Consider the following 23602-nt stretch of genomic DNA (forward strand, 5'->3'; position numbering starts at 1 on the left):
AAAGCCTTGCACGGCACTGCGCAGAGTGCGGTGTTGACTGTGCGTCGGAACTGCGACTGTTGCTGGTAGTGTACTGCCAGGCAGTGATAGCGCTGCTGCTGGTGGTCTGTAGTGTTTCTGGGTTCTGGAACAACGAACCTCAACTTACCTGCATGTCGGTGGCAGGAGAAGGCTTGGCTGCACGGTGTGCAACGCGAGGATTGGGGGTGAGCTGCTGATGGTGCCTAGACCCGGCCAAGTAAGTGAAATTTGTTGTACTATTTTTATTTCGACCACGAGAACCTAGGAATTTTTTTCTTGGCCTCGGTGTTTCTTGTATTGTAATGGTAGTTTCGTTGTGGAAACTAGCGACATAGGGATGTGTCCGTGATGTTTCCGTGTGTTAGCCTTCTTCCTGGCGACCAGGCCCTGATAGAGTTGTATCTTTGTTCAAGATGTTCAGCCATTTAGGACGGTGACGATCCGTCTTTCCTTGTGCCTCAGTTCGTTCCGTGTTGCTTTCTCTGTGATTCATGTATGACTCCGACTAGTGTCGTGACAGTGCAAAGTCTCGTTCGGAGAGTACTACAAGTACAAGCGAGTACTGCATGTGCAGTGCAGTGTGTAGTCATTTCAATGAGTAAGAGAGGCCCAGTCTAACCTCTAGGGACCTTCTGCAGCGCCAGACGACGCTGTCAGAGCGCGCGTATGCGCGCACCTTGCTGTTGGTCCGCAGTCCTGCACGTTTCTCGATTGATCATGATGGTCCGTCGTTTACGCTGCGCTGGTCTTTGTGATGTATGCGCGTTCACGTACTATCCTACTGGGAGTCGGAGTGGGATGTGGGATGGGAGCTTGTTGGCACATGGGTCGTAGTAAAACGCTGAATGAAGATAGTCTGAGGCACGTTGACAGGAGGTGACCAGAAATTCCTCCATGTATCAGTGTGTCTGTATGTATCGTGAAAATTCCCTGTCCGTGAATGTCAAATGGCCATGTGTCGGGATGGTGAAAGAACTGAGGAGCTTGGACTTATCCGCGATGCAGTTGTTGCAGATTACGCAACGGTACTTTTAGTACAACTAACTGTTACTTCGGCGTACTTTGCACTGAGGAGATTTCCTTCTGCACAAGGCTTGCCGAATGCGGAAAATTAAATTTGGTTAGCCCACTCCAAACTCCTCGTGCCTTCAGACTTCACGTCGAGTTTGTCGTGGACCAACACGACAGTCGACAGTACTCAGTCCCAGCATTGTATCGTGTCGATCTGAGAACTATCTGTGGTGGCGCTGCATGATTGCGTGCGCTTGTTTGTCTTTCCTTTCCACGCACCGTCCGCTGTGTGCGGTTGCGTGGTACGGCGAACTGCATGCTCCTGGCCAGCCTGCTATTTTCCTCTCTCTCAGTACTCTGTGCGGGCAATGTGGGTACGGCCGAACTGCACGACATGCGTAGGATAAAGTTGTGTTTTCAGAGAACGAAATAGTTCCCCCTTACAGAAACGGACAGCTCTTCCTGACTACTCCAAATGCATTGCTACCGAAGCTTCGAAAAAACTGTCACCTCCTTGCCGATTGGGGAGTAGGTTGCAATCCAGATATAGCCCAGATCAGCCATTGATGGCTGTTGTAGTGTTGGTTGCGCTGCCTGACACACACGCTGCAGTCGGTTATTGCTGGAGCGATCTTGACCGCAGGTCTTGTTGTCTCGTGTCGAGCAGAGTACTTGTGGGGGTCTGGTGTCTGTGGTCAAGTTTCTGCAAGCATTCCTTGCTTTTGGACAGCCCACGGCGCCGTGATGGGGCAAAGACTGGCTCGAAAACTGCGTTTGGCGATCACACCTCCCAGTGAAAACGTGGAGGTACGCGTCCATGCCATGTACTGATGCGAGCTAATTTCCTGCACACCAAAGCCAGTGTGTCACTAAATAGTCTATGCAGCATCTAATTGCTGTCTGCAAGGCTGAGAAAGAGAGAACAATCATGGAAAAAACGTGCGAGCGGTGGCAGCATGCAAGTGTTTTGCCTGTACTAATCACCGTTGCCACTAGATTTATTGCTGGGGCGCATCATTACAAAGCAGCCACATTCGACCAGTAACAACCATGGTCAGCAAGGGAGTAATGTAGACAACAGTGGAGGCTTGTAATTATAAATTTCGCACACAGTGCTAACAATGTTTGTGGATGAGTGGTGCTTAGGCAAGCATGGGACCTTAGCCTCTTTGCGCACAAGAGACATACACAGGGTGGCCACGTGTGGCACAACACCAGTTGGCCCAAGCCCGCCTGTACTACCAAGGCCCAAATGATGATGCATGCACACTCTCCTCCATACTGAGGACCCTTGATAGTGGTGTGTTAAATTGACCACAAATCTTCTGTTGCCGGCATTGTAAGGCATCACATGGGAAACTGTGGTTTGTGCAGCAGTGTGTCATGTGCCTGGGGTGTGTACTTGTAGTACATGGGCATTCTGAGCTGAAAACCGAGAATGGTGTCCCAGTAGCTGTGACGGGTGGTGGGGGGGGGGGGGGGGGGGGCTATGCCCTGGTGGCTTGCTGGTCTTGGTTGGACGGCGCAGGCCGTGCATGCGGATGTAGGCATGCTGGCATGCGTGCGCTCATTCCTTGTGCTTGTACTGGTATTTTAGTGTGCCTTGTGGTGGTTGATGTATAGATTTGTTACGGTGATGACTGCCAACAGACTTACAATGTTGTGGTGCTACATAGTACATACACATAACGTTCCAGTGAACTGCTAGCCCTGGCCAGCCAGCTGGAGGTGCTAGGCTGGATCATGTGGTCATCATGCAGGGTCCATACATGATACAGACATGTTACTGTAAGGTTCAGAGCAATGATTACGTGGGAAACGTTTACCAGCCAAATCAGACCAGGAAACACCATCAAGGCGCCCTCCTGGTCAGCTACACCTAGTGACTTCAGTCAGCTGATTGTAGCTGAGAGAAACAGCAACACGTTAGTTGTCCATCACTGGGACTTGAGGCTCACCACTAACACTGTTCAGACGGCCACAGTTCAAGTACTGGTCCTGTTAGCACCCACACGCACTCAGCAATCATGCCTTTCCTAGTCGCGCTCTCCTTCGGCTATCTGCCCGGCGCATGCTCTGATTTTTAGATATAGCGTTGGCAGCTAGTAGTATTACCTGCCTCGACCTACAGTTCAGACATGTAACTTTCTGTTGTGCTGTATTGTGTTCCAATGGCCATGGTTTGTTGAGTGCTAGCACACACACTAATACCAGTCATCCATCCAGTGATTTGAGTTAACTGTACGAGGTACATACAACGTCTGTAGCCCACAGCTCATTGCCGTTACCCAGCGGCCGAGCCATGGCCAAAGCACTATCGAATTTTTACCGGCCTTCCACCAGAGGCCAGGCCCGCACAATGATGAATATTGGCGTGTCTTGTTGATTGTTGAAATGGTTGCGGCCACTATGCGTGTCTACATAAGTAGAATTCAAGTGTCAGTGAAGCTGCATTGCCCTTGGAATTGGAGCGTGCAACACCTGTCGAGCCAAAGTTACTTTGCAGCCTACTAGGCATGGCCAGTGTGGACAGGGAGAGAAATGGGAAATGCACGCCCGCTTTTGTGTGTATGTGTGTGTGTGTGTGTTTGTAGGGAAACCATGTTTCTCCTGGATAGGGTATACAAGATTGGCCAGTTCTGTGATGCAGAGCACGCCGTTTCTCTTGTTAACACTTTTGTATGCACTTCAATTTCTGCACCCTGCTGTCAAAGTGTCCATCAGAAAACTTGTGCTAGAGTAGTTGGGAAGTGAACTTGTTCTGTGTGTTTCAAGGTTACCTATGTGTCAGAGTTCAGAGTTGTGAATGTTCAGTAACAGGAGGTGCACGTTACAGAAATAATTATTATAATGGTGTTGATAGATGGTCGAATGGAATGCTGGATGATATGTACTGGTGGATGGTGATGGCAGTGGGATGATTGCTTTCACCTTTTAAATGTAGTACTGTTTTGTGTGTGTGTTCGTGCGTGTGTGTGTGTGTGTGTGTGTGTGTGTGTGTGTGTGCGTGTGTGTGTGTGTGTGTGTGTGTGTGTGTGTGTGTGTGTGTGTGCAAGGAAAAATTAAAAAGGAAGGATAAAAAAGCAGTCAGTATGGATACCTGAGATACAGTTTTGAAAGACTTGGCCATTGCAATGACCCAGGCCACTCTGCACTGCACTCTAAGAATGTATTAGTACGATTCTATCACTACCCATCATCAGTACTACAACCACCCGCCATCAGTACTACAACCACACACCATCAGTACTACAACCACCCACCATCAGTACTACAACCACCCGCCATAGTGCAACACCACTATAGTATAGACCTATGTTTTTGTACTAATTTGTACACTATGTACAGTCTGTTATCTACAGTTTCTAACACTATTGTAGTATGAAGAGGGTTTGTGTGGCTGAGTATGTTGCCTGTGTTGAAGGCTATCAGCATAAGCCACATCGTACATGTAGCGTTTGTGCGACATGGAGATGTGTTTTTACTGCATTGGCCATCCTGGCAACTAGATATGCCATGGTTGGGTCTAGCAGGGGTTTGTCTGATTGGTTGTGATAGGCATGTTGTGGGTGTGTTGTTGAATGCAGGCCACTGCATGTGCCAAGGCACTGCTGTACTGCTTGCTAGCATGACCTGTACTGGGCACTGTGTGTAGGTTTAGGGGCAGAGTTGTGTGGCATGATCAGTGGATGTGCTCTATCAGTAGTGTGCAATGGGCCATGTCATGGTGGGTATCCTGCCATCACGCACATATGACCAGTGCGGCCCAAGCTGCATGTTGCTTCAAGCAGTTCCACCACTATCACTCCAGCTCTCTCAATGTTCAGTGACTTAGACTTGGAGCACCAGCACCAGTTGTAGGAGCAGAGATATCTGAGCTGTCAGCAGTGTAACTTTCATATTAGCTACATTATCCTGGAAAGAGCTGGTGGATCAATGATACCACTGGGTGTGCATGTAACATGTACTATGTGGACCATGCTTAGGGGATGTACATGTATGCACTTCACTGGGAAGGGGCTACTGACCATGGTATGTATTGTTGCATAGGCTCTGTGCCGCCTAAATACTTTGTGTTGTATGCATGCATTACATTATAATTGTATTACTCGTGCCATTGCCACTCAATGTTATCTTGATGCAGTTTACCTGTATCCTGCTGACCATTATGACAGTTTCACTTCATGCTGCCAAACATGGCAACACGGCTCTGTGAGCAGTATGCCTCTTCTAGCTGCTGTGCATTGGGTGGATTATTGTGGTGAAGGAAAGCACTCACTGTGGATTCTCTTTTGGAAAAGATTCCTTTGATATGTGGCCAGTCGAGAGGGTAATACACCGCTTTGACACCACACTGACGTTGTTCGATATATGTACAAGGCAAAAATGCTCCAGTGGGGGGATTGTGGGATGCATGAGACTTGGAGAGTTGTGAAAAGCATGTTGTTGTCTCTTCACACTCACACAGTTATCCTGATTTGTGTGATCACACATCCTAAGTTCATCATAGTGCGTTGGCCAGCCAGTCTCTATAGTACTGTCACCTATGGCAGCATTGTGTGGTTGCAGATGGTTCATGCAAGAGAGTCTGGCTGTATAGACCCCTTTCCGGATCGCCGCGAATCTCTATGGTTACCGAGAAATTCAAACTTTGGTGGGCAAGAAGAACCACTCTACTAATTAGTTACTTTGTCTTTTTAGTTGGTTGGATCTATTTTGTCGTCCTTTCCTTTTAGTTTCAGCCATGGTGCAGACCTGTGCCGTCATAGGATGCACGAATAGGTATACGCGTGGCTGTGGAGGTGGTTTCCACCGATTTCCAACAAATCCCAAGCGCAGGGGACTCTGGATTGCTGCAATTCGCCGTAAAGAAGCTGATGGATCGCCCTGGACACCAGACACTGACGAGCGAGTCTGCAAGAAGCATTTTGTTCTTGGCAATCCGAATGCAAAGGAAGCAAAGGATGACGAGTCCCATCCTGACTATGTGCCGTCCTTGAAGCTCGGTTATGACTCCGCGAACCCTGAAACAGCTACGTCAAAAATCGATCGTTCTGTCCGACGTGAGAAGTTTACTGAGCTGAGGAAAAAGAAATTGGCTGATGCTGCAAGGCTGAAGCAGAAAGAAGAGGCAAGGAAGGCAAGCCAACGACATGGTGTTTCTCATGACCACTCGTACTTCGCCAAACTTCAACTGTCCTCTCCTATTTTCAAGGTAAGAAAAAACTTCTGACTGATTCTGTACGTTGAGTAATTCAAAATTTAGTTGTTTGTACGTTATGAATTTCATACGTTGCAATCAGCTTGTGCCCCTGATGCATCGATGTTGTACGATGCTGGAAGGTCCCCTTCTTGGAAAGGCCATGCACACTCCATTGGCCAGGCCAGAAAGACGTTATTCTTCAGATGCATTTTGAAATTTCTCTTTCTAGATGATGGTGTCTGGAAGAATTAAATTATTTTTTCGAGAATCATAAAGTGTAGGTGTATGTCTACTTGTTTGTTGCTCAGAACTCAACCGGGATGTCCAGTCTTCTGAATCTTGAAGTGCCAACTATTGCTCCTATCAAGGTGTCTACAGGTAAGGTGTCTGCTGTCTTGGCCTTCAAGTAGTGTCATATCTGTGATTGGTTTCAACTCTTGTCGCATGTGTACAGTAGTGAGTGAAAATGCTGCGGGTCCCATATTGGTTCAATAATTATTGTACGTTTCTAAGATGTCCTGACCTTGTGTAATATCGGTAGATTGTTTCTGATCCCTGTTCTTTGAATTGCACCTGGACGTCATGGACGAAACGTACCTAATCTTCTCCATTGCATCACTCCCATTTGGAGGGTTAGATGTTATGTGCCGGTACTGTGATCTCACTTGTCCCTGGTCAATTGTGACGTGATTTGTGTTATCTTTCTCTTCCATGTTCTACAGCATGTGGACCTGATGAACCCTACACCTCGGACACTGATCGTTTGGAAGAGGAATGCAAGAAGTTGAGGGCGGAAGTTGAACGGCTAAAGCGGCGTTGCGGGGAACTAGAGACTGGGCTTTCGAAGGCACAGTTTGGTGTGCACTGGATTGACGAGTCTGATGAGAAGTGTCGCTTCCTCACTGGTCTGCCGAACCGCTCCGTGTTCCATGCCGTCTTAGGTCATGTGCAGGAGAAGGCCGCAAAGCTCACTGCCTGGCGCGGTGATTCCACCAGTGACCCCAAGGACAACAAGCCTGGCCCTCGGATGACCAAGGACTTGTCCATTGCCAACCAGTTCTTTGCGACGCTTGTCCGGTTGCGCCATGGTATGTGTGGCGGGTTTGTGGCAGCCCTGATGCAAATGCCTGACTCCACGTTCAGCAGGATGTACTCCACGTGGATTCTGTTTCTGTCCCGTGAGCTGTCTCTCCTCTTCCCGTTCCCGTCCAGACAACTTGTGGACAAGTTCATGCCACCGTGCTTTAAGTCCAAGTTTCCGCAGACGAGGATTATCATTGACTGTTTGGAGATCCAGATGGAGCGCCCAACTTCTCTCCTGAACCAGTCGATCACTTACTCCAGCTACAAGAGCCGGAACACCATGAAGATTCTTGTAGGTGTTTCACCTGCTGGTCTTGTGACTTTTGTGTCGGATGTTTGGGGTGGCCGAGTCAGTGACAAGGTCATCACAGAGCAGAGCGGTCTGTTGCAGCTTCTGGAGAAGGGTGACAGTGTCATGGCTGACAAGGGCTTTGACATCGAGGTGCCTCTTGCTCTCCATGGAGTGAAACTGAACATCCCGCCAAAGCTCGGTGCTGATAGCCAGATGAGCGCCCAGAAGATCGAGAAGACCCGCCGCATTGCAGAGCTGCGTATCCATGTCGAACGGGCTATCGGACGTGCACGTTGCTACCGTGTCCTCAACACTGTGTTCCCTGTGAGCATGTCGAGTCTGTCGTCTCACATCGTGAAAGTGTGCTTCTTCCTCACAAACTTCGACGCCCCGCTAGTAAATTGAAGAGACATGTGAATCACTATATTCAAGTTCTATCTTCTTTTGTTCTCTTTATTATGGTCTATTTTTCAGCACACTATAATAATAATAATAACCACTCTTATTTTACTTCGGTTTCTCCAACAGACGATTCGTCTTATTACTGGAGCCGGAAGGGAGGTGCACAGTTAGAATCATTTTTCTGAACATATCGGAGCTGGATTCGCACGCTATCTTCACATGTAATGTAAATACAAAGTACGGCTACATGGCGCGGCGGAAGCACAGTGCTCCGGTCATGTAAAGGTCTCTGGTTCGAAGTAATATTTTCTGGAAGTGCCATAGCTTGTGAATATGAACGTACCAACTGCTGCTAGGTCACTGGCTGCGTGCGTGTTGTTTGTGGGGTTGTGATGTGATAAAGAGTGCATTGTCTCCACTCCCCACCGCATGGCAGGCGGCAAAGTGGAAATGGTGGCGTATGCCACGATCAAGCAAAGGTCTCTGGTTCAAAATACTATTTTGTGTAATTCCCAAAGCTTGTGAATATGAACATACCAAATGCTGCCAGGTCACTGGCTGGGTGCATGTTATTTGTGGGGTTGGGATGTGATAAAGAGTGCACTGTCACCGCGATTGTCACCGAAGCAAGTTGGTACGGGCTACCAGAAGTAGCATAATATCCAGCCAATATTTATAATGACAGACAGGTACAAGGATGTGTGCGATGTCATCCATAGAATTCCGCACAATAACAGAAAAATTGATCGGAACCGCTATGTACAGAATTAAGTTTCAATGCTGGGAACATGAGAAGGTTCCGAGCATATCCCTCGCAGAAGATGGGGCATTGCTGTACAAAGTTCCAAAAATCTAGCGAAGCAAAATAGATTGAAATCCCTATGTACAGAATATAAACACAAAAATATTTTTTCTTGTCATTCATGACTTGTACTTTGAAAGGTACAGCTTGTGAGAGCACAGCTCTGGGATAACAAACTGCTCGTAGAAGGATGTTAACTTCATGAGCATGGTTTGCCAATGAGCGTCATCGAACATGATACGCTCTACAAGCACGCCAGCACATGTGAACACCACAAAGTCACACCACTTCACATCCATGACCGCCATCTCACCAATCACCTGGTCATAGTACTTGTGATTCTTGCATAAGTGGGCTGACCCGTCCGCGTGGCATTCCAAGAATGACTTGCCAGGGAATTGCTGGGCGATCCGAGTTGGCGTGAGGTTAACAATAGATGTGCCCTGGATGGAGAAGGGGCATTTTATTTCCAGGCAGCCACGCTCCACCACGCCGCTCTCAAGCTCCTCCACAACGATTCCATCAGAACTCGCACCAATGAAGTGGTAGTCACGATGGAGGCTAAGACCACACTCTCTTACGGTGATGTTCTTTCCATCTTCGAGTGCCACACTGAGGTACATGTCCCTCGCCCTGGGCTCATTCTCCACTCCCCATCGCATGGCAGGTGGCAAAGCGGAAATGGTGGTGTATCCCATGATACCGGCCAGCAGCGAGACTGGCTCCTGGGCTCGAGAGCGAACGATGTCACCAAATCGTGAGCTAGTTAGGCGCCCATGACGTAGGTCGAACCACCACGAGTTGTCTGTCTGGCCTTTGGTGAAGTCTTCCACTTCCTTTTGGGATACACCGTACTTGGACAGTGGTCCGGTATATCGACCAAGGGCATCTTCACTCGTTCCACCTGGAAGCCTGTCAGAATGGAACAGGACCAATGGCGAAAGGTCCTTGGGTTGGCTAACTGGAGTAGCAGCAAGTCCTGATGACTGGTCTTCGACTTCCCAGAAATGGAAGAACCCACAGTTCTTGGCTGATGCCTTTCCCGCTGCTAATGCCTCCTGCAAGGTGAGTGCGTCAGCAGATGTGACTTGGCGGTGTGACGGTGCACGGGGATCAAACTCCGCTCGCAGCTGCTTCCTCTCCACTTCATCATCAGTCATGCCATGGCAAGCTTTCACAAACTCCATATTGGCGAGTGGCTGAGGATCGACATGCTTCTTTGGAGGCTGATTCCAGCGCATAGGTTGTGACGTTTTAGACAACTCCACGGGTAGCTCCACTAGATTCCTTTTTGCAGCGGATTCAATGAAGAAGAGTAGGGCAGCAACATGATTGCACGCCTCTCCCAGCCTAACATAAACAACAACCGCACACGCACACCATGCACGGGAGACAACAAATATATGCCAACGTCAGATAGAGCTGTCAGAACTCATCACATCACAAACTTGTTGAACAAAGAAGTTATTATAACAATCATCTGCAAAATACATGTCACTACAAAGGAACTATCACAGCACAGGTAAGGAGGAAGAGTTATAATAGGATTTATCAGTGCCGCAGGTCAACTGTCACATTTGGACTGAAGAAAACACACCAACTCGTAGTGCGTTTCTGTGAAAACACTTACCCGGCAATACAGCTGCATTGCGCAGCGTAGACTTCACCAGTCTCAGTGTTCAACGACACATACACGGTGAGCGGTGTATCACACGACAAGGAATGGTGGACGTAAGCACGGAGATAGGAGATTGCCACACCGTTCTCCCCAGATGCAGGATATTGCTTGCTCCACACATTCTTCACAAAGCCATCGGCAAAAAATTGGTACGCCTTCAAAGACCTGTTGCCAACAAAATTTCCAAAGACACATTTGGAGAAAAGAGACAATATTAGGGATGTGCAATTCAGGGGTTCCCTAGCTGAATTCCTTCACTGATTAGACATTGATGGCAACTGATTCGAAAATGCTAGCTGACCTCAGTTACAGTAGGTCTTTCAACAAAACTTGACACACAGTGACACTGACTTTGTCTTGAGAGATTACGAATTCAAACTGCCTACTATCACAACGTACCCACACCGCCCATGTTCATTACTCACCTAAATGCCTTCATGCTCTCCATATCAAACGTCTTGTCTCGTCCATAGACCAAGTACGTCAATAAATCCATGAAGTGGAACCGCACCACAGCAGCACGAAACTCCTTGCACCAGTCTTGCACCTCGTTGAAACGAGGCAACGAAGACAAAGTGCCCCGAACGTCTTGAGTTATATACTGCAGTCCAACGGAAGCACCAGAGGACGACGCATCAGCAGCACCAGCCAAACCAATCTTGGACATCGACACCAAGCGCTCCACGATGTCAGCCTTCTTTGTTGCTCCAGTCAACCGAACATCCAGAAATTTGGCAATTTCCTTCAGTTCGGCCACCTTCAGCGTCGCAAGAGAAGTCTGAACCCCAACAAAATCGGCATCGCTGGCTTCGGACCCTTTTGAAAGTTGTTCAGCAAGGACAGCCAGTGGCTGAGGCAAGGGTGGTGGCTGCTCAGCGGCAGCAGAGTCAGGGATGACAGCAGACATTGTTGCTTCCTGGTTGAAAAATTACTTTCACTGCAGTTTGGGCTGAACTTCTTGCCCACCAAACATTTTTGCGCGTCACCCGTTGCCATGCAACGCGCACTGTGTTCTATCCGGAAAGGGGTCTATAGGCAGAGGAGAAAGCAGATACGCATGCTTGGATATCTAGAGTAGTAAGAAATAATGCAGAGAAACGTTAAATGTTAAATCGCACCTAGCAAAATGGAGGTAAATACACGCCTGTCCACAGTGTGCTCTCAAAGCTGCATCACATCACATCATTCTAGTGAAAATAAATGAAACCTAAAACCATACCAGTCTTCCAGTTGTCAAGGGGCACCCCAGCGCACAGTGTAAGTATGTATACAAGATCTACAAGTCCTGTGATGTCTATTTCTAGACTCTGTGCGCCCGTCCCCACAGCAGCCTCCGTGGCAGTGTGCACGTTTACTCCTTTTGCTGCACGTTTTGCTCCCAACCGTTGAGAACGTTGCAGAGATTGCCTGAAGAGGTGAACATGTTCGCGATAATTTGTCAAGGGGAGGTCTTTACGCTCAAGTTTGAACAGCCTCAACAAGACCATAATAGCCTTAATGGTTGTAATTGCTGTCAGATTACTCGGGGAGATTGTTTGTTATTGTAAAATCAAGAACGGGTCAAAGCCAATATGCAAAAGCGTATCTGCCGTATCAAACCACAGGATTGTCTAGCATCCACTGAGAGAAGATCACCAGCATTTTCAGTACTAGTATCAGTACTTCACAGTACATGTAGCAGCATTCTGTGTGTGCACTGCATGTAATGAGTGGGACAACAAATATCACTTTTTACGATCATTTCCACTTGATGCGCTTTTTTTGCCCCCAGGGTAATTTATTGAGTTGTTACACGTTTGCCATTATTGGTTTGAGATGTGGCCCCAGTCATTTGCAACAACTTTAGATTAGCAATTGAAATATTTATTAGGCTCCGAAGTGCTTATGACTTTGTGACGTTGTCTGTGAGCTATTTTAACAAGGGAAAGATCTTAGACTCAAAGTGTGTTATCAGGACCAATGGTGTTGCTTGACTGTATGGTTGCGGCTGTGTGACGTACTACTCGTAGATGCACTGTCACTGTCTTGTGATATGCCTTGTACTACAGTGTAGAAGTCTGATCCCCTGCACTGCCTACAGCTTGTAGTATTGTACGGTGTTTAGGGCAACTAACGTAATGGGTTGAGAGTGCATGTCCAAAAGGAATTTGCAGCAGGGGACTACTGCACTGACAAGACTGTGGAAATATCTAAAACTTCTCTTGAGATGAGTGCCTGCCTGTGCACAGAGCTGAGCGTTTTTCATGTACATGCCAGGCAGCTGTACTAGTAATTGGGTTAGTCAATAGCTGCTGTAAGGAGACATTATGACCTTCTACTGGTTTGGCACTGTCCTACATTTTTTTCTTCTCCTTTTTTTTTACAAAGACCACTTAAATACCGAACATGAGATGCAGCTAGGGGAAGCATGGACAACCTGAATATTGGCACTAGTGGCAGGACTATGCGGGGTGCTTGATATGTCCCTTCTACACAAGGCTGCCAAACGTTCTGATTTTGTTCTGTAACATTACCAGCCAGGGGTGACAAAGGCAGTGAAGGAGAGGACCTGAGCATGGTCCCCAGCCAGAGGAGGCAAAGGCGAAACAGGATAGGGGGACTGATAAGCATGGTCCTTACTGAATCACTAGTATGTGTAGCTCACTGTAACCAGAGACCGGCCTCTCCTGCCGCTCTAGCTCTTCTCTATCTTTACAGCACCTATGTGTAGCTTATTGGTCCTCCTTGTTTGGAAGAAAAAGTGCGGATCTGTAAATCCGGAGTGGTGAAATCCCACACCTAAGGGCTGTGCTGAACACTGAAGAAATAAAGAGGCACTGCAAGGAGATCTTGTATTTTGCTCCGTGCCCCACGTCATAGCCCCACAGCTGTGTGCCCTACACTCTGTCCCCTGTCCACAGTCTGGCCCTGAGGCACGGACACGCTGGCATGTTTAGGTCTTGTTTGCATGAGCAAAGTGCTAACTACATCATACTCATATCTACCAGACATGATTGTTACATGTAGCTGCACAAGCCTGTGTACCTGTTGCCTTTTTGCTGCACAAATAGGTACTAATTACATGTAATTGCCTGGGCAGCAGAGTGTGAAGTTCCTGGTGTTGCGCCCATCTATCAGGGTTGGTGTGGTTTGACTTTTCCGGCACCAGTTTCTTGGATGTCATTAAATTATGTTCCACGCCCCACTCCACAGTACATGTACTGCACTGTGCGGTTGTTTAGTACACTATAATGTACAATTGCAGTATTGGTAGTTCTTAGAATACATGTACATATTTGAGGAGTGGAATTTTCCGGGCTGCCCCTCACTCAGGCTTTCCCTTGTACTGTACAGGGTGGTTAAATGTGCGTGTGTGTGTGTTGGGGGTTTTGATCTGTTGTTTGATGTACACGTGCCCTTGTTGGCGTTGATGCTGTCCCCCACAGCATGATACTAGTATGATGCCAGATCTGTGTAAACTAGTATAATGTGTGCCTGTGTGTGTGTGTGCCTGTGTGTGTTTGAGTAGGTTTGTTGTCAGTTTGAATCAGCAGTGTAGAAGAGGTTGCAGGCTGTGGTCTTGTATTCCTGTTGTCCCGGTAGCTGTGGCAGATGCTCCCCATTGTGGCAGGATGTCCAATAATTGAAGTAGCTCCTAATGAGGCTGGCTTCCTTAGCCTGTGCAAATTGGCCACAGTGCTCTTCAGGAGAGAGAGAGGGAGGAAAACCCCAGTGCCAGTTTTTGATGTGGTTACATCAGTGATATGGCTCTTCCCTAGTTCTAAGCTTGTCAACCTTTGTTGCGGATTTGTTCGCCTTCGTGCTCCATCGTGCTGAGCCGGGCCCAACAACTTTTCCTATCTCCTTGACTTCCGCTGCTCGAATTGATATCCACTGGCTGCACATCCTGCTACATGATTTCTCTAAGGGTCACACCTTGACATGCAAAAGCAGCGCGGGAGCTAGAACTGCATGTGAACATCAAAGTATTAGTATCTGTTGCTGGTGAGGTTAGTGTTACCAATGCTGACATGCAAGTCAGGGTCTGATATCATCTACACACTAGCCTACCCCCTGGCAATTAAATATTATTTTATTGTGATTGCGGACTCTAGTCTGCCTGCCTTGTGACTGGATAGTTCTGCGGCCATCTGGAGTGCTTTCGGGATATCTTTGCGGCCGACTCTGAGTACCGGCTCGCGGATAACCAGGAGGCGATATGTACTAGTAGTATGCTGGCTATGCCTTGGCAGCGGGTAGTAGTATTCAGGTACACGCCAACCACACACGCCGCTGGCAGAGCGCTTTCGCAGCTCACGCGCGTATTCCTGGTTTCTAAATCGGGACGTGTTTGATCCACACGACGGCGCATGGGGCTGCTGTGACCGGCTGCAGTGGAGATGGAGATCCCAGTAGATTGGGAGGCAGTGCTGATAAGAGTCCATTATAGACTCACTGTGGTATGATCACAGCCAGCTAGGCAGGTAGCTGTTGTCAGCAGCAAAAGCAACAGTTCAAGGACTGTCTAACTAAGTTTTAGCTCCCTGTGGTGTGTCTTGCACATTCCTCAATCCATTTTCCATGGCTGTAATCATGTAATGGGTCACTTAGATGGATGTGTTGTATTGTGGCTCATTTGGACTTCTTCTGGCAGTGACATGACATGATGGGTCTTCTCAGTAATGCTGTAAAATAATCATTATGCGCCGGTATGTGTGTGAGCAGTGGAGCTAGATAATGTGTTGGGGGGGGGGGGGGGTGGTACTTAGTTGGAGGTGTGTATGTGTGTATATGTATGTGTGTGTGTATGTGCCAGTGACTGTAATTATGACTGCACGTGTACAATGTACCAACATGTTTCTCTTTGCCTATGACCATAAAGGTACATGACGGAACCGTCCCTCAGTAAAAAAAAACCTTATGGGAGCGTACATGTAGGATAGAACTTCTCCATAATTACACCCAGGCAATGACATCTGGTTGGGGGGGGGGGGCTTTCTTCTCAGTAAGCTTCTTGGTGGAGTGCTGAATTCATATTCAGCATAGGGGTGACAAAAAGAGTGCCGGCACTACATGTAGCTATCCACCACTGTGTATTCTAGTCTCTGTGTGTAGATCTTGTAGCTATCCACCACTGTGTATTCTAGTCTCTGTGTGTAGATCTTGTAGCTATCCACCACTGTGTATTCTAGTCTCTGTGTGTAGATCTTGTAGCTATCCACCACTGGGACTTGTAGGGCGGAAGCAGCCTGCACAGTGAAGGGTCTGTATCGTGTACGGCGTCCCAGTCGAGTGGAGTGCCGTCCACAAAACGACCAACACCCGGCCCACGCTTGCCTTCACACCATCACCCGCAACACGAATGCTCCTCGGCCCTGTGCTGATTGCAGTGCGTATAGCGTCGGAAACCGAGCTGCTGATTTCAGTACGTGTGCATTGTAGTGGTGGAAATGATGAGAGAGCCGTCCCTGTGTCCCAGCTCCTGTGTAGCACCACGGCAGCACTATTTTACGGCCCCGGTCTGACATGTTACATACACTGATGAGGCGTGCAGCAGTTATGATTGAAAGGGCTCAGTGCCGCCACCCCACTGACCTCCACTGCTGGCCCTAGTAGCCGAAACGCAATTCTCGATGCGCCTGCCGAATCGTGGATACCAGTTTTCAAGTGCCAGGCATCCAACCATGTTCAGTGTGTAACTGGGACAGTACCTTGTAGGAGTCTGAGTTGTGCTCTCAGCTAAGGCAATGACTATGGATCCCTATGCTGTACTGGGTGGCTGACTGCACCCTGTTGTGTTGCACGTTCATAAGACTCTCACTCTGACTGGGACCCTCTTGGCCGGCAGCCTCCTCAAGGACCCCTCACCAGAGCTACATGATAATGCTCTCGGACTTGAAGTGCCTAAGCAGATATCATTGCTAACAACTCTAGGCCAGACTGTAATGATGACATGTATAACTGTAGATTGAAGCAGGGCAGGCATTCTCCCTGTGCATTTCACCTCCCAGGGTTCCTACTAGTCCTAGGCAGGCATGGTTTACAGTCATGTGAATATACTATGTATGCGTGGCATTCTCTAATTCATTTTCTGGAAATCAAACACCGGAGGGGCTTGCGCATACCTTGCAGGCACTTTGCGGCAGAGCTTTCGGCTATAGTGGCCAACGTCTTCATATGATGCTGGTGCATTCCTGCCAGTATCTCACTTTACCTCTTTCCCTCATGTCAACGTCTCAGTTTACCATTGGAATGGATAGCGTTAATGTTGGCTCGACGTTTGTTTAGAGGTGTGAAGGATCGTATGGTACGTCTGCTGGGATTGTACTGCAGGGTGGTGAGGGCAAGTGGGCCAGAACTCTGGTCCTGATGAAGAAAAGTAAGCGCATGTGTGTGTTACAGCCTGGTGAAATGGCTGTACAGTGTGGGTCTGTGGGATGAGTGTAACGTTAGTAATGTAATGTTTGTGTGTGTGTGTGTGTGTGTGTGTGTGTGTTTGTGTGTGTGTGTGTGTGTGTGTGTGTGTTTGTGTGTGTGTGTGTGTGTGTGCCCTGGTTAGTGTCATGGGGATCTATGGATTAAAGGGCAGCTGTCTGGACTGTGGATGTCTGGGCCATGACCATAAGGGCTTGCTAGTGGAGCTGAATAGTATTGTGCGTATCCCAGCACCAGAAATTAAAATGATTTCTTTTTGGCAGATTTCTGTGGCATGTCAGTGATGCTGCAATGATAGCAGCATATCACTGACAAGTATGGTCATTGTAGAGATGATTAGAATGGTATTGTATTGGTGTCTGCCAGGGCAATCTAGAGTTGACTGGGGTGGTGGTTGCCCCCAGAGCCGAGGTTTTCCCCGCAGCTCTTTCACCTCTTTCACGTGTCATGCAGAAGATGCCTAGCAAGCACACAGCGCACACGGCTGCTGTCTGCTGTGGATTATACTGGCCATAACTAACTTGCATAAGCTGTGGTAGTGTAACGATGCTTTGTGGAAATCTTACCGACGTGCTGCCCAGGCGTGTCAGAGGGCTTTAATGTCGGCAATGTCCCTGATGAAGAGACTGTTGGCTTGGCGAAAGTGCTTCTTCTAGTGGCCCACTTGCCGAGCTGAAGAGCCACTTGTCAATTAAACCTATATCAGAGTGCCTGAGATCGGCTGCTAGCAGACGTGCACTCAGTTTACTTGTGTCAGTGCAAGGGACACGGAGCTAAGTCCGGTGATGCTGCTGCTGCTGCTGTGCTCTGCTTGACTGCGTCTCCGGGATGTGGTTGGATGTTGGATGTGGTTGGGTTGCCGGTGGTGCTTTGATTGTGCAGTCCAGCCACACGCCTGCCTTTGTGCGTGGGCCACATGCCCCAGCGCTGCCAAGTATTGGGAATTTCTGGCTGAGTGTCTGTGAGGTAGAGAGGCCCGAAAGATTTGTGCTGATGTTGCATTCCTTGAAAACTATTCAGGACCCTTTCGGTTGTTGATATCGTGGCGTGCCGTGCGTGTTATGCCTGTTGTACTGTGGCCTATACAACATGACAGTGTCAACAATGTGCAGGAGAACTTTTTTTACTTGTAGAAATAAATGATTTGTGAATAGTCAGGTCTCTCCTGTGAGCTCTGCCATTGCAGTTGAGTTGGGTCACCTAGCCATACAGGTGCATGCACACCGTACACAGTGAGTGTCACTGGATCAGGTTAGGCAAATGATCCTGGCTGACTCTGAGCTGTGTGCATACAGCCTTCCATCCTGTGTGATGGCAGATGTGCTCTGCTTCCTGCAGCTGTTTTATGTGTGCTGGAATTTCGGAAGTGCAGCCCACATTAGTTCCTGGTGTGCTCTGAGATGCTCCTAGTCATTACGACCTTTTAGGTACGGGAGAAACTGTCCTTGGGTGCCTTGCTATCCACATCTAAAAAAGAAACTGGTGTGTACAGTTTTGTAGGATTTACCCAAGCTGTAAAGCTTTCTCGTGATGCGGAAGACTGCCATGTCGCCGGATATCTAGAGGCTGATGCAAAGAAGCTTCCAGAGGGTACGTTAGGCTGTGTACTCTGTGCATAAGCATAGCGGCAGCGGGTGGCTCTCTAGCAGAGACGCTTAAGGAAAGGTCGGGCCGCGCCAAAAGTGCATGGAGTGACTCTGGTGCTGGACACTGCTGAGCAGTGTGTGTCACGCTGGGGCTAGTCATCCTTCAGGGACACACTTTTTCCTGAATGAAGTGTGTTTTGTCCCTGTATCAGTGTGATGAATACTTCGAAAGTACACTGCAAGAAAACTAGTCAGCCACTTGAGAACTATGGTGTAAAGGCGTGTTTGTGGTTATGTCTTGCACTTTTTACGTGTAGATTATTTATTTTGTGGTTACTAACGATATTGGGTGCTTTCCAGCAGTTACATGATTTAGTGCTAATGAGCGGCAAGATAACTCAGTCATGAAATGTGCATTTTTTGGCAGCCCATGCCTCTTTTCATCATGAAACTTTAGTTTATCTGCAACTTGCCAAATATTTCAACCAGAGTTGCCTTGTCTTGTCGGTGAGAGTGTACGCAGCGAGCAAGAGTGAGCGGACATGTTACGGGCATTGCCTGGTGTTGCCGCTAATGCTGTTACTGATTGCCTGTGGCTGTGGCTGTGTGTCCTGCTTTCTTCCGTGCAGTTATGGGAAGTGCTGTGTCGAAACACTCACGCTTCTCTTGCCGGAGACCAGAAAACAAGGACGTGGCACCGTATCTCCCTCAGTTCGATGTCGCCCACCGCCGCTATTTCAAGTTTGCCAGCTATGAACGCAGCGATGTCCAGTGCGGCTCAGGACGTGCCGAGGTGACGGAGAACGCGCTCATTCTGTTCAGCCACATAAATTCGGAAACGATACCGCTCAACTGCATTCGCCGCTATGGCTTCGAGAGCAAGTGCTTCATGTTCGTGACGGGCCAGAGATGTCCATCGGGCGAGGCAACGCACCGGATATGGATGGAGAAAGCGGAAGATATCATGATGTAAGTTTTTGTTTGCAGTGCATGTAGCCTATGATGTAAGGTTTTTGGAGTGCATGTTTTCTCATGATGTAAGCTTTTGCAGTGCATGTACTGCCATGTAGCCCTATGATGTCAGATTTGGAGTGCACCTAATGCGTAATGTAACTTGTAAGTGACACCTAAAGCAGACTACGGTACTGGGTGTAGTGTAAGCAAGTTGGTAGCGTGTACCTGATGGATTTTCTGTGCATTTGCCAGGACGTTTCACATCCATTTGCAGCAGCTTTGACCTAGAATGGCGTTCTCCTGCTTGTAGACCCCCTGGTGATAAGCTACTACGTGGAGTTTAGCATGGCGTGAGCGGTGTCAACTGAAGACCACGAGTGGCCGGCGAGATATCCCATCATAAAGACCCTGTATGATTGGCTCATGATTGTTCTTTTCTCTCCTTTTCTCGCTGTCTTGATGCAGAGAACTTGACAGGACGCTGGCATGGCGCCGGCAGATGCTGGAAAAGACAGCCATGCTAGAGGAGGAGGCCCTGAAATCAAACAAGCTGAAGGATCCGTCTGACTCATCCCTGCTGCAGCGACGCAACCAGGCGATGAACTCCTACGTCACCGAACCAGCAGTGGCGGAGCGGCGGAGAAGAACGAGAAAGCGGCGGGAGAGAGACCCAACAACGACGACGTCGTCGGATACTGACTCCAGAAGTGACCTGGATCGTGCAAGTACACAGGCAGCGGGACAGGCAAGTGCTGGGCATCGACAGGATTCTCCGAAGAACGGTTCACTGCTCGGAAGCACGTCGGTGGACGTCATTTCCACCAGGCAGGGTTCAAAGTCCGGATCTCCCAGTAAAGCATCCTCGCAGCGCATCCGATTGGGCGGCGAGTCGGGATCTGAATCCACGTCATCGCGTCACAGAAGCCATCGACCTCCGCGGGCCCGATCACGGCATTCCAACTCGTACAAGCCAGGCACTGGGATGTCCACTCATTTTGAGTCTCAGCTTCTGGATGCCCACTCGCATTCACTTGACACGCTCGACTTGTCCTCGTCCGACGTCGGAGCAACTGAGGACTGCTCCACAACGGAGACCTACCGCTCTCTGTCGACGAGCACCAACGAAGTAGAAACCATGTCAGTGCACTCTCAACATAGTGTTTCGGCTGCCCGCCTGCATGCCAATCTACCTACAAGTGCATTCTCGGTATCGCCCAGCTCTACAAACACCATTGTGCCAGTGTCCTGCAAGTCGGCTCTGCCAGTGCTGAAGCCGGAAGCCAGCAGGTCGGACTCGAGTGATTCCGACAAGACCCTCTGCGCCGCTAGCCCCAGCAGCACCGACAAGTTCTCACCTAATGTACCTACAAGCTCCTCGTCTAGCAGCACCAGCAGCATCACCCAGCCGCGGAAATCCACCGCTGCTCAATTGTGCAGTGGCTGTGCAGAAATAGTCTACACCACGCCCAGTGTGTACCACCGGCACGCCGGTGACAACAGCGAGGAGGAGATGACCTGCAGCACGCCGCCCTTCGCGAACAGCACACGCAACAGCTGCTGCCTGGTCAGCAACTCCTCTGCCACTCTCTGCTCCTCAGCATCCACACTACATCACGACATGCCCGACATGGTAGAGGAAACGGACAGTCCGCCGATGACGGCAAACTCCCCTCCAGCGGCTCCCGGCCGTCACGACATTGTGACGTCGTTCTCACTCGGCGGCTCCAACACTTCCCTGAGCTCGCTCGGGCAAACGAGCGGAGCGTCGAAGTCCAGTGTGCCGCACGAAGACGACCACGAAGACGAAGATCCACACAGCTGCTGTATATCGGGATTGAACCAGGCCGACGGCGACCACACTGACCTCAGTGACTCTGAATGCTGAGCTATTTCCTTGCTCTTGGTCCCATTACAGTTAACAACCAGGCGTACAAACAGCATGATTGTACTGCTTGCTCAGGTACACCTTGCCATGGCTGGGCATGGCCTGTGCGCCTGCATTGAGAAACTTGACACATGCTGATGAAGGCTGTCAATTGTCGACAACAGTGCTCACAGTTTTGGCACTCCAGAGTGCTCTTTACTCCCCTCCCCCTTACTCCTTCCAGAATCGTTGAGTTCTAATCTGCGTATTATATTATTCCTCGAAATCTCTATTGCTCTCTTCTGGTGAACCTTACGCCTTGCAGCAGTTTTATTTTGACAGGCAGAAGCTTTTCAGCTCTTGATTCTCTGAGTACTCATTACTGTGCCTTTATCCGCTTCCTTATATGGTCTGCAGAGAGCAATATGAACAGTTCTAACCTTGTCAATGCAGCCTTTATATCAACTCACTCCATTTTTTCGCTCTTGTGTTGTGTTCCTCCTGAAGACGCCATGCCCTGTTATATGCATCAGCAAGATGACAAGCGGCAAGCGACTTCAAGGTCTCACTTCACTGTTTTCCTTCTATGGACTATACTGCTGGTAATGTTATTTCCTTCAATCTTGAAAGGAATTTTTTTATACTAAAGCAGTGCTGTGCTGGTGGTCTTGGTTTGGGTGTGCTGCTGGTTGCTGCAGTGCTCAAGCCATGTTGAGAGAGCAAGCGTAGTAACGGTATGCCTGTGGTGCGTGGTCAGCTGGTGCATAATGTTACGCTGCTGCTCGGCGAAACCCAGTCGCGTCACTCGCAGCCCTGGGCATGCAGCTGCAAAAATGGTGCAAGGTGCAAACAAACTCAAGTGACGATGCGATGCTGGATTTCATTTAGCAGCACTGTGGACGTGCCTCAGCTTACACTCATACAGGCCAATATTCCGTCACCCTGGCCTTGGAGAATGGACAGGTACATTAATGTACAGTCAAACCTCTTTAGCCTGTTTAGGACGCCTAGGTCAGGAACTGATGCGATGGTATTTGTTCACAAAAAAGGGATTTCTAATTAGGGACCGTCCGTAAATATCGATGTTTTTTTAGAGACGATATTGGTGCGGCTGGGGGGGGAGGGGGTTTGAGCCATGTGCGTCTTTTCGAGCATCAGAAAAATATCGATGTAAATATCTGAAGTTTCGCCGATCCCTGCACGCGGACGTCTAAATGGCTATACAAGAAATGTGAAACCAGCTTCCGTTCGCGGAGCTAAAACTCGCGACACAAGAACAAAATCAAAAATTGGAAGCTGTACGCCCATGGCGAATTTCAAGAGCAAAAGAATGAGCTATTGATTGTGGAAATCGGCCGAACGATGCCTGCAGGAGACCTTCTAATGCAGCACAAGAAGGCTGTTGGCCCCAAGTGTTCTCGAGGGCGACCAAAAAAGTCATAATGCTCTCCTTCTCCATAATAAATACTGCAAACTTGCCATCTTGGGTTCATATTATTGACAAAAAAGGAAAAAAAAATGAGCATCCAAAAAATTAATATTGATTCCCTGCATTTTAGTTTCATTTTCTCTGTGCTGCGCGCTGATGAGTTCAAAAAGAACGAAACAGCATGCTGTCCGCAGATTGAGTATTTCGCTCCTGCTCTTGTAGTAGTTGAGCACTCTTGCGTGGGGTAGTGCCTTTGCTGTTTGCGTTATGCAGAGCTCACTGACTTGTCAGTTTGAGCACTCTGGCAAGGTACGTTCGGGCCTGATTGGAAATTTTTATTTCCATTGCTATCAGGTTCGGCCTCATTTCCTCTGTGCTGCGCTGACGAGTCCACAAAGGACGAAACAGTTCTGTCCGCAGATTGAGTATTTCGCTCCTGCTCTTGTAGCAGTTGAGCACTCTTGCGTGGGGTAGTGCCTTTGCTGTTTGCGTTATGCAGAGCTCACTGACTTGTCAGTTTGAGCACTCTGGCAAGGTACGTTCGGGCCTGATTGGAAATTTTTATTTCCATTGCTATCAGGTTCGGCCTCATTTCCTCTGTGCTGCGCTGACGAGTCCACAAAGGACGAAACAGTTCTGTCCGCAGATTGAGTATTTCGCTCCTGCTCTTGTAGCAGTTGAGCACTCTTGCGTGGGGTAGTGCCTTTGCTGTTTGCGTTATGCAGAGCTCACTGACTTGTCAGTTTGAGCACTCTGGCAAGGTACGTTCGGGCCTGATTGGAAATTTATATTTCCATTGCTATCAGGTTCGGCCTCATTTCCTCTGTGCTGCGCTGACGAGTCCACAAAGGACGAAACAGTTC

General features: G+C 48.7%; 3 protein-coding genes across 3 annotated transcripts; 2 read left to right on the forward strand and 1 right to left on the reverse strand.

Annotated features, from left to right (window-relative positions):
• Positions 1 to 2509: 2509 nt before the first annotated feature.
• LOC135822658 (uncharacterized) lies at positions 2510 to 8543 on the forward strand. The gene is made up of 3 exons (XM_065335469.1): positions 2510 to 6247; positions 6544 to 6613; positions 6958 to 8543. The coding sequence occupies exons 1-3, from the start codon at positions 5777 to 5779 to the stop codon at positions 8013 to 8015; spliced, it is 1599 nt and encodes a 532-aa protein (XP_065191541.1). The 5' UTR covers positions 2510 to 5776; the 3' UTR covers positions 8016 to 8543.
• Positions 8544 to 8871: 328 nt separating this feature from the next.
• LOC135822656 (uncharacterized) lies at positions 8872 to 11527 on the reverse strand. The gene is made up of 3 exons (XM_065335467.1): positions 10918 to 11527; positions 10445 to 10657; positions 8872 to 10164 (listed from the first exon to the last, which is right to left on the reverse strand). The coding sequence occupies exons 1-3, from the start codon at positions 11397 to 11399 to the stop codon at positions 8934 to 8936; spliced, it is 1926 nt and encodes a 641-aa protein (XP_065191539.1). The 5' UTR covers positions 11400 to 11527; the 3' UTR covers positions 8872 to 8933.
• A 6949-nt stretch (positions 11528 to 18476) lies between these two features.
• Positions 18477 to 21958, forward strand: LOC135822657 (uncharacterized). Its single transcript, XM_065335468.1, has 3 exons — positions 18477 to 18496; positions 19122 to 19461; positions 19912 to 21958. Exons 2-3 carry the CDS (start codon positions 19124 to 19126, stop codon positions 21329 to 21331), a joined length of 1758 nt encoding a protein of 585 aa, XP_065191540.1. The 5' UTR covers positions 18477 to 18496; positions 19122 to 19123; the 3' UTR covers positions 21332 to 21958.
• Positions 21959 to 23602: the final 1644 nt, after the last annotated feature.

Source organism: Sycon ciliatum, chromosome 8 (genome assembly GCF_964019385.1).
Source record: "Sycon ciliatum chromosome 8, ocSycCili1.1, whole genome shotgun sequence".
In the NCBI taxonomy this organism is placed as follows: domain Eukaryota; kingdom Metazoa; phylum Porifera; class Calcarea; order Leucosolenida; family Sycettidae; genus Sycon; species Sycon ciliatum.